At 38.9% G+C, this 10,778-nt stretch overlaps 1 protein-coding gene across 2 annotated transcripts; it reads left to right on the forward strand.

The window, feature by feature from the left end:
- Nucleotides 1–387: 387 nt before the first annotated feature.
- Nucleotides 388–10,722, forward strand: LOC135694064 (gamma-butyrobetaine dioxygenase). Of its 2 annotated transcripts, XM_065212720.2 has the most exons (5): nucleotides 388–684; nucleotides 947–3,111; nucleotides 6,069–6,174; nucleotides 7,820–8,019; nucleotides 8,819–10,722. In XM_065212720.2, the coding sequence occupies exons 2-5, from the start codon at nucleotides 2,435–2,437 to the stop codon at nucleotides 9,153–9,155; spliced, it is 1,320 nt and encodes a 439-aa protein (XP_065068792.2). In that variant the 5' UTR covers nucleotides 388–684; nucleotides 947–2,434; the 3' UTR covers nucleotides 9,156–10,722. The 2 variants fall into 2 exon arrangements, with proteins under 2 accessions (XP_065068792.2, XP_088967180.1); XM_089111054.1 differs by having other exon boundaries at nucleotides 388–3,111.
- Nucleotides 10,723–10,778: the final 56 nt, after the last annotated feature.

Genomic DNA, 10,778 nt, shown 5'->3' on the forward strand with positions numbered 1-10,778 from the left:
TTATCCGATTAAAACCAGCCTATGGATTCTAGAAGGATTGAAAAGGGGAAGACCTGGGACAAATGAAGACACGGTTAAAGAGCCTGACATAACGAGGAGAGAAGTCGAACATGTTTATTTAAAGTTATGTCGAGTTTCACAGAAATAGCGTAAAGAAAGAGTGTATATCTGACAACATAACAAAACTCAATAAAAATAGGGAACACAACTTCAGCAAGCAAGACACTTAAAACTCATTACAGTCACATGATGTATAACCGCTTTTGCGGAACAGGAAGCGGATGTAGATATGAATCAATATAACAAAAGATAATTATTGTTCAACAAACATGCAATCGCTAAACCAAAGAGGAAAAAACCGCAGGAGTGGATAACATCCCCGCTGAGGTATTACAATCCGGAGAAGTCACCGTCACAATCTTACACAAGATATGCACAATGATGGGGAAGAAAAAAGAGTGGCCAACACAATGGACACTATCCTTGATAATTCCAATTCCAAAGAAGAGAAACATAAGACAATGTAATAAGCATAGAACTATCAGTTTAACTTTCCATGCAAGTAAAGTAATGCTGAGATAATAGCCGAAAGAATAAAACCACATGTCAAGAGGATCGTGGCAGAAGCTGGCTTTCTTGATGGTCATGGTTCTGTAGAACAAATATGCAATGTAAGAATTCTAGGTGAGAGATTTAGAGACCACCAACGAGAGTTACATCACAATTTCATTGACTTTAAGAAAGCTTTCGACAGAGTGTGGAGGTAAGCTTCCAAACTGTGGTTGGGGTTCACCAGGGCTGTATACTCTCACCTACTTTATTTAACCTATTCTTGGAACAGCTAATGCTGGATGCGTTAGATGGCTTTGATGAGACCGTTTCAATAGCAGGACACAACACAAGGTATGTAATCTAAGATTTGCTGACGATACTTATTTTATTGCAGGCAGTAGTGAGGAACTCGCATAAATTACAGAATGATTAGATAGCACAGCGAGACTACACGGAATGGAGATAAGCAGTAAAAAAGTAAAGTTATGATAACATCGAGAGAGGGAGAGAAAAAATGATGTAGACATCAAAATGGACGGCCAATGTCTGGGACCCGTCGACACCTTAAATGTCTATGATCCACTTTGAATGAGGATGTAACAACTGAGACCCCGTTTACACTCACTGTGCCGGATAAATTTTATCCGAATCAAAATTAGTTCAGATAGGCGTCGCATTTACACTAGACCCACGCTATCCGGACAAAATTAGTTCACCTAGGAAAGAAGATTAAATTTTTTCGGATAGCTATGTGGTACAGTATAGACGGTTTTATCCGGATCAATTTTATCCACATCGTATCTTGCTCGAAAGCGATTGGCTATTTCTTCCTATTTAGATTTCACTGTCTCCCAATAAAAACCTTTCCCCATCTTGGCTTCCTTCTAGTCGATAAATACTCGTGTTAAAAGTGCAGCATCTTCGTCAGTCCACGTAAATTGACATCCTTGTCAGCTTTCCCCACTTTCTTCGCTATTTCAGCGTCATTTTTTTCAGAGAACGAATTATTAAAACTAACTTTGCCTAATTTGTTTTGACAATATCTTCGGACTTCGTCTGAAAGAGAAGCGTATGACTCTAAAGAGAGAATTAAAAGTCTTTTACGTTGGCTGGAATTTAGTTGTTATTATGTTGCCCAGAGTTGACTTCGTTTTTGACGTTCTGTGCATGATTTAGGTCAGGTGACTGCTGTTATCCGGCACATTGTAAACGGAAGGGAAAAGTAGACAAAATTTGTGCTGCACAGTGTAAATGCAAATCAACCCGAACAAGTTTTATGCGGATAAAATTTATGCGGCAAAGTGTAAAAAGGGTCTGAGAAGGAAATGAAGACTAGACTTGGAATGGCAACCAGGCAGCCAAACTGGATAACATCTGGAACAGCAAAAACATTCAGGTTAGAATAAAGATAAAGCTGATGCACTCGATGATAGCATCAATAGCACTTTATGGATGTGAATCGTGGACTGACAAGAAGCAACTTGAAAAGTGGTTGAATGCCTTCGAACTGCGGTGCTTTCGTAGAAGCCTGGGGATCAGCTTTAAAGACCATCGGACAAACATCTCAGCGATTGAAGAAGTTACTCAGAAAGCAGGCCCATACGAACCACTACTTGAAATCGCCAGAAAATGGAAGCTGCAGTGGTTTGGACACGTAACACGCCGATCAGAGACCCTGGCGCACACCATTATGCATGGGACTGTGGAAGGGTCGAGAAAGCGAGGTCGACCAAGAGTGAATTGGATGAATGACATGGATGAGCGCTGACGTGTGTAAGGGTAGAAATCGCCTGCGCAGTAGGGAGAAACGAAAAGTCAAACCTGGCAACACTGAAATATTTCGGATAGACAAGGATACATCATTATTTTTGACGGGACGATAATGGCGCTTGCTTTACGCAAAATTACAAATTTCAGGGTTCTCATCCATTATGCGAGGTCAAAAAGTTACAATTACCTTCCGAAAACTGTCTTGACAGCCGAACGACGTTTATGCAGTTCATTTACTGCAGGAAAAATCCCAACAAGCAAGAACACAGACTTTGAAACAACCAACGATAGCTTGCAAGTAAATTGGGACGATGGCGATCAAAGCAAGTATCCTTTTATATTTCTACGTGACAATTGTCAATGTGAGCATTGTTTTCATGCAACAGCAATGCAAAGAACTTGCGATGTTGTAGGAAAACTTTCTGTCGACATAAAACCAGAGTCAACTTGGCTGAGCGAAGATGGAGTTACAATGGAATGGGAGGATGGACATCGGAGTTCATTTTCTTTCAAGTGGCTGAGGGACAGGATGTTTCCAAAACCAGAGAAGGAGATAGGATCAATGATTGATTGTGGCCTTAAACCAGTTACCTGGGGGAGCGAGCTTGCTGAAAAGATCCCAAAATACGAGTTCGGCAAAGTGTTAACGGATGACACCACCTTACTTTCCTGGCTTGAAACAGTGGCTGTGACAGGTCTGACGTTGCTGGAGAACACGCCTGGAACAAGTGAATCTCTCGAATTGATTAGGGACAAGTTAGGATGTGTCTTTCGACCAATCCATTATGGGTAAGTATTCGATTAAGTTCTCAAATATCAACTCAAACTCTCAAAAACAAGTCTTTCAAATCTTTGTGGACAGCCTATCTGGCCTCAATTGCTCGAGATTTCCTTTCTTGACCACAACAATGCTATTTAAAAGTCTTTTTGGTTGTGAGAAAACAATGGATGTAAGAGATTTTGAATACAATAGACACCCGCATAGAAGAACCTAGGCTTTTTGGCTGCCTGCATATGTTCTTAGTTAACAGGCTGCTATACTGATTTCCAGTCGAAAAGGTTCTTAACAAGGTTCTTATATACGAGCATATGCACTTGCTCTCAAACCACCGATTTCGATTGAAAGAGATATTTTAGATAAAATCAATCTGCAGCAAATACCTTACTAGAAAGATTATTGCTTTTTATCATTAAATTTATTGAATACTGTCCTGGTTATGCTTAGATGTTGCTTTACTTCTTAAGACAAGTTTAAATGTTCATGTTACGTTCGTCTAAATTTAGAGATTTCCTTTATCGCATTTAGTGTTTTTATGTTAAAGGTTAATTATTATGAGTAAATATCGATGCAGTAGGTGAAGTAAATTCACAGGTTGATAGAAAAAGTTCTTCCATGACCCTCCAAAATTAGCCACTGGAGTTGGGGTGGGGGCACAATGTGCTAAAAGGATCCAAAATACCCGGTAGTAATAGGATCGAGTGAAAAGATACTTCCAGGGATGTCGGAGAGGGGATGCCGGAGAGGGGAATGCGCAGGCGCGGATCCAGCCTGAATTCTGACCTATGCAAAGGTAGTCAGAAAGAGAAGCCACGCCCTTTTGTGTTAGAAACGCCCAAATTTTTCTGAATAAAATCAGTATCACTGATATTGAATAGGGGGTTCCAAAAAGGAATTCTAAGGAAACGAACCGGAAAGAGAAGACTACATTTACCTGCAATGCAAAGGAAAAGCCTTTGAGTTGCTCGATCCAGAGCCACCCGCATTCCGAGCGCAATGGTCATACCACAACCAGTGCTGAGGAGAGGAGGGGGTCAGGGGGGTCACTGACCCGAGGGCCCATAAGTAATAACTCAATTTAAGACATTTCTGAGTAATAATCCAGCCTTTCAATTACAACAAACTGTCATTAATAAAGACAATAATGACAAAAGTCTATGAATGAAGTAAGGTAGAGGCAGTTTGAGTCTGACTGCCTGAGTGTTCAATATATTTTTGTTAAGAATTTCTCATCTTTGTGGGCTTGGGCTGAATGCAAACAAAATGACAATAAATGTAGACAAAACAAGATGACAATAAATGTAGACAAGTATTAAAGTAAACAATAAATGTAGACTTTGCAACAAGTATTAATAGTTATATTCAGGAATTTAACATAGCATAACGACATCGGAAAAGAAATAAATAAATATTCTGACATATTCAGACATTCTTATTTTTATTTAGCTTTAAATTATTTTCTATCAAAACATATAATTAGATAAACATAGACAATTTTGTTAAACTTCCGGCAAGACCAGAGGAGTTTAGCTCTACAGTGGTTTTTTGCCCCCTCTGACCCTCTTCTATCTACATCACTGCCACGAGAGCAGTTCAGCCATCATAGCATTGTTAACAACGAAAATAGCCACCAGGGCAATTTAAGCAACCATAATTTTCGAAAATCCCTCATACCCCTAGAAACATCTGCCTTAGGCATGCTTTACTTTTTATCTTTCGTCTCGACCCGAGGCCCATAAATCCTCTCCGCGGCCCTGACCACAACACTACTGAACAGACATTCCAAGGTTTACTGACTTAGCTAGAAGTTCCTTAGCAGGGGTGAAGCAGTGTTGTCAACTCTGATTCCTATGGGTTGGCTGTACCGCTGCAGAGGCAAGCTCAACTTCTGATTTGATAAATTGGCTTACAAGACGTTTGCATAGGTCAAACAAGTGGTGATTGGCTCTCGATTGACAAACAAGCTTCTGGATTCAGAAAATACGGACCAGATAAGTGCCTAGAATCATCACTCGACTATTCTGTGCAGAGGCCGAAAGATGGTCAGCAAAATATATGCCCCGTCTTCTGCTTGTTGTTGGAATCAACGGGGGCAGACCTAGAACGGACGTTGCTAAAGAATTTGCCAAAGAAACTATTGATAAAAATTTTGATAGTTTCCATTTCATTTTGTTGTTGTAAAAATCTGACTTAAGCCCCCCACCCCCCAGCACCTCCTGCCCCGCGATGACTGCCTTGCTATAAAGCCGCAATTAAAGAAAAATTCAGAATATCGATGTTTTCATGCGCCTGCACATTTTTCATGGAATTTTATATGCAATTGAATTTTAAAAACCACTAAGGAGCTGGTGCTACAATTTGATCAATAGAGGTCCGAAAATAAGGAACTTTAGGGACTAAGCCTTGTTAGGCTGGCATTACTGCCTGTCTTTACTTTGAGAATGAAAGTAGCACTTTCTGCAAAATGTGAGCATGTATAGAAATCAATTTACAAATTGTCTCCATTTTTTTTAAAGACACAGCCAGGGCCATCGCTAGCTATTGTGCTCAAGGGGCGTGTTCAGGTCCAATTTGGCAACAACGTAGGTAATCCATCCTTTGTTTGCCGAAAAGTCTGGACATTTGCCGACGAACTACCACTACACTCCTAGTTTTTGCTATGAAATGTGTTCTAAGAAAGTTGTCACCTTCTCCCCCTTCTTCCATGCCCCCGTTACAATGCTTTTCGAAAGGGGACTCCCCGGTCAGGAAATACGGGGGACAGTTTCCACGTGGCTTGTTCATCTCCATGGGCTTGTTACACAGGACAGTCTTCTATTATTGTGTTCAAAAAGTCATGATAAAACTCAAACTCAAACACATTTTACTCAGCAGCGTTTAAAGTTTGCATGAATACAATTAAACAGCTAGAGGTAAAAGCAAATCCTGGTAAAAGGTAAGATCCTAATTGACTTCGTTCATCTTGCAGTGAAACCGATGTTATACAGAATAAACCAAGCCCAAATAATCTTGCATATACGGCAGACGACTTACCACTGCATGTTGATTTTCCGTATTACAAATACCAGCCAGAGGTAAGCGACCTCGTTTAGCTTTCTATGTCAATTATTCCTCTGATGAGATAAAAAGAATAAGTAGTCATATAAAATCAAGAAGCTAAAATTTTTTGACTGTACTTTTTATAATTTGACGGTTAAAAATATGGAAAATTTTACCCTGGGTTCCAGAGTCTCCATAACTTCGTCTCAGAAATATAGTTCAAAACTAGTCACAGATAATTTTTTTTAGCAACGCAGCTGTCTACAATACTTTAAACCCCGATTTATGAGGCTATGGTACTCAGGGTAGAACAATTTGTGCATGGTTTATCTTCATGGAAAAATTTACAGTCGAGCTCCAATTCTTACAGGGTTCATATCTGGCTCCCTTTCACCCTTACTGTATTTCCTCTAATAGGCACCAAGCTTCAAATATATGCCAGTCTAATAAAAATAAAATAAGAATAATAATTTCTTTATTTAAGGTTGGCTGTTATTGCTAGCTCACGTGCCAGTCTCTCAAGCGAACATTGATTAGGTCGCAATAACAGATTTGAACTGTATAAGGAAACTTTTGGAAAAAAGCAAAAAAGATTTCATATACTTAAACTGCTGGGTTCATTTTTCATTATGGACATTATGTCACAATAAAGAAACAAAACTGAGCCCTTTAAATTTTGTTTTTTGCAGTTGAAATTTTAGAGTCCTCAGAGTCCTCAATCGATTTTGTAAGTGAACAGTAAATAGAGCAGGATTGACCGTTTGTCTCTTTCTCCAAGTATGGAACACCCATGGTTGCTAGTTGTTAATTTTAAGTTAAAGTTGTGTTTCATATGTTCAGAGACGCTGGGAAAGCTGCCTGCTGAGGGGGGCACGTGCTAAGGAAAAGGGTAAACAATAGCAAATTATAGAAAATTGCTTAATTTCGCGATGAAGTAATCAGTGACGTGGTGATAGGAACATGTCCCCCTCCGAATGAGCAGGAATCTTGGGTGCGCCGAAGGCACTCCAACTCTTGAAAGGGTGCTAAAAGCCCGTTGAAAGTTTTTCTTTTTCGGGCTACCTCAAATATTGTGGCGACCTTCACTCAGCTCTTTGAATAACAATCTTGGCTTATAATAATAAAGGAAAATTTGTTAACATTTCCTAGGATGATTTTATGGTCTAAATTTTCCGCTTTCCGCTGTCATAGAGCAACATACTGTCCTGATCACCAAGCATGGTTGCAGCCTTCAAAAATCTTTGGCACAATCATAACATTGAGGCCCCCCCCCCCACTTTTAGTTACGCTTGCTGGCCCTGATAGAGTTGTACCAAGGGTGGAGTTCTTTAAGGGGCGCCAAAAAGGATTGGTGCCCCCTAGCCGATTTGGAGCCCCTACACCACTGAAAGTAATGCCGAATAGTTTCATCGACTGTATAATTTAACGTTTATTCTCTCATGAATAATGATATAACTTTTGTAAGTAATATATCAAGCTCAATTTCTAAATTTCCTTATAAACAACTCCTGTAATGAAAAGCCTATCTCTTATATACGTCTTAATTAGAGGGAATTAAGTAGTATAAAACAGTAATATTGACAGACAGTTAAGCTTGTAACTAATACTCAATGTCTGTTTTGACCCTTACCTAAAATTGTTCGTTAAAGCATTATCAGTATGGAAGAATTTTTCCAATAGGTACAGTTGCTTCTCTGTATCAAGCAAGCCAAAGAGGGAGGTGAAAACCATTTGGTAGATGGAAGACATATTGCCGAGCAGCTTCGAGACGAAGACCCAGATGCTTTCCAACTTCTATCCTCTGTCAAATTTTTGTTTCGAGACGTGGGATCTGACAAATACGGCGATTTCAATAAGGTTAACGAGAAACCAGTTATAGGGTGAGGTGATTTGTCACGCTGGTTCTCTATGAATTCCTAGTTGAATTGAACAAGTCCTGCAAAGAAATGCATAATCTTTTAAGATGAAGTAAGACAGATTTCGCGCTGATTCTAAGCTGGGGACAGGCAGCCAAATAAAAAATTGTATAGAAAGCAAGAGAAATATCCTCAAATGAATGTTTTGGAATTTAAGAGCCATTATTATCTTCTGGAAGGCAATTTACCATTCTGCAACATACCTATGTTTGAAAGTGTTCAAATTATATGATAAAGGAGTCACACGAGCATCTTTTACACGTTTAAAGAAAGTACCCCCTCGGCACCAAAAGCATCGTCAACACAAAAAGTTACAAAGAGAAAAATCTAAATATAGAGAGATTTAGCAGGCCAAAAATCTGGCGGCTTTTAGAAACGTTTGTGACTGCCCCCACCTTCGCCCTCCTTAATAACCACGATACAGGCTTGCAGCTTTGAATAAATAACACGTCATTGTCAAGAAAAGTGCTTGAAACAATTGAAATTATTTCATTTTTCATTCCATTTAATTTCTATTCCCTTCATTTCTTTCCCCAACTTAGCAATAGATTATCTTAATGCCGTGGCAAGAGTTATTGGCCTTTTGGGAAGCAACTACTCCCCTCCCATAATTTAACAAAAAAATGTAGCTCAAACTTTATCTCACAATTTCAACGGTGTGAATATTTCTTTTAGATTTATATTTCATTGCTAGTTATGTTTGTACTTCCTTGTTCAACTTATTTGTATCCATTTTTGAATCCCGTTCAAATGCTTCTTTCAGCCTGGACAGTTTTGGAAACATTGCGGAAATTGCACACAATAATCCTGCGAGAGTTTCATTCATTAACGCCCCTGCCGAAACAGTGAAGAAAACCTACGAGGCCTATTCCAAACTAATAAAAAAAATGTATGCACCTGAGAATTTGGTCACATACAAGATGAGGGAAGGAGACCTGCTTGCATTTAACAACAAGAGGATACTGCATGGGAGAGGCGCCTTTGATGCTACGTCACAACGCTATCTTCATGTCTGTTTTTTTGACTGGGATGAGATCTACTCAGCTATTCGTGTCTTGAGAGGAAAGCTAGGCTTCCAAGGAGTAGAAAAGCTTTTTTAAGTCTAACTTTGCATTCACCATTTAGTGCAAAACGTCAGATTGCAAAATGTGATTTTATTTAGATTAAGGGACTCGTAGACTCGTACGTATCCTTCTATTGTTGAACATTTCAAACTAGAAATCCCTTTGAATCAAGCCTCTGATCCCTTACCAATAAGGGTTGTAAGAACAGAAGACGTTTGGTACATTATCTTTAGAGAGTACTTCACATAAGAGGTACTTCATGTTAAGCGGGGCGTGGTGGAGATCCAGCAGTTGATTGCACATGCAGCTGTATCTGAAGTTGCTACAAACACAGTCAATGAAGGCTATAGCTTTGATCTTGCGTGTCCTTTTTTGAAGCTATCTTTTAATTTTGAAGCCCAAAAGAATCTCCTGCAAAATTCTGCTTGTCCTCTCAATCTAACCAGGCTTCGTAGAAGAGTTATATCGATTCTGATTGTTCCATTCAGATTTAGAATAAAACAAATGAAAATAGTTTCAGAGACGATGTTTTTGTCAGTGTATCTTAGTTGACATGGTGAGGAATGTTGAATAACACATTTCTGCTTCTAATTAACTCAAATCTAATGATGCCTATTCTAGTTTTGCACATAAAAAGTTCTACGTTACAGAGCCCCCCCCCCCCCCCCCCTTAAAAGAAAATTCGAATTTTCGCTACACTTGAATACATTGTGCCCTGCATGTTGATAATATTTGAGGCAAATTTTACGAAACTAAAAGGTTATGGCTAAAATGATAAAGGAATATGGCAAATTATATGGAAATGATCTGTGTTTCGGGGAAATAATTTAGTGTTAAGAAAAATTCAGTCAGATGTGTTACCCTATCAGTTCATCATGGCGTTTAGAGTTGAATCGTTGCATTAATCTAGAAACTCGAATTAATCTAAAATTGTTTGAATTCGATGACCGTTACTCAATTTTGAGCAGAGGGAGAACATTTTATTCAAATTGCTATTTGGGTGATTAACTTCATATAATTGGTAAGTTAAATTCATATAATAACTTCTTATAATTAATTTTATCATTTGCATTATTCAGAGATAACCATAATTTTCAAGTATTTTCGATGGTTTTGCTTGGTGAATTGTTTGCGGAGAAAAATGTAATTCTGAGAACACAAATTTTTTTTAAACTATTCTTAAAGTTTGTACAGGGTGTACATTTTGATCAAACTTTTGTGATCAAGCAGGTCTTATTGAAGAATCAAGGCAATTCAATTCGAGGGAAGGGGTTGGTCATCTCCACACCAAAGGGTTTAACTAAGCGATGAAGATCAGTTTCCGTTTCTAAAAACTTCGAGGCTTTTTAACTCAAAGAAGGCATTGCAGTGATGCCATTGCCAATTCGATTACCTTATTATGGCATTGCCAATAATATACGATTATCATACCAATTTATTACTTTGTAGATAGATATCTGCATGTTCCAATCTTAGTTTCCCAAACTGAGTTGGCGTCACTAAGTGAGGTGATGTGTTCCGTCCCGCATGTGGAACTTTCGAAAACAAACGTGTACAACCCCTTCAATCCGAGTAAACTTCTTGTTTGGAGGTTCACATTAATTGAGGGGCCACCCTTATCTACGGACAGGATTCGAGGAGAAAACAGCCTTCTTTTCT

This window comes from Rhopilema esculentum, chromosome 11 (genome assembly GCF_057945365.1).
Source record: "Rhopilema esculentum isolate cy_ngs chromosome 11, ASM5794536v1, whole genome shotgun sequence".
NCBI classification, from domain to species: domain Eukaryota; kingdom Metazoa; phylum Cnidaria; class Scyphozoa; order Rhizostomeae; family Rhizostomatidae; genus Rhopilema; species Rhopilema esculentum.

What these genes read in the sequence shown, in the direction of transcription:
- LOC135694064 (XM_089111054.1), top strand. Translation starts at nt 2,435, where the DNA reads ATGGCGCTTGCTTTACGCAAAATTACAAATTTCAGGGTTCTCATCCAT. An exon ending in TTTCGACCAATCCATTATGG is followed by an intron (nt 3,112 to 6,068) that starts GTAAGTATTCGA and finishes TTCATCTTGCAG; the next exon opens with TGAAACCGATGTTATACAGA. An exon ending in ATTACAAATACCAGCCAGAG is followed by an intron (nt 6,175 to 7,819) that starts GTAAGCGACCTC and finishes TTTTTCCAATAG; the next exon opens with GTACAGTTGCTTCTCTGTAT.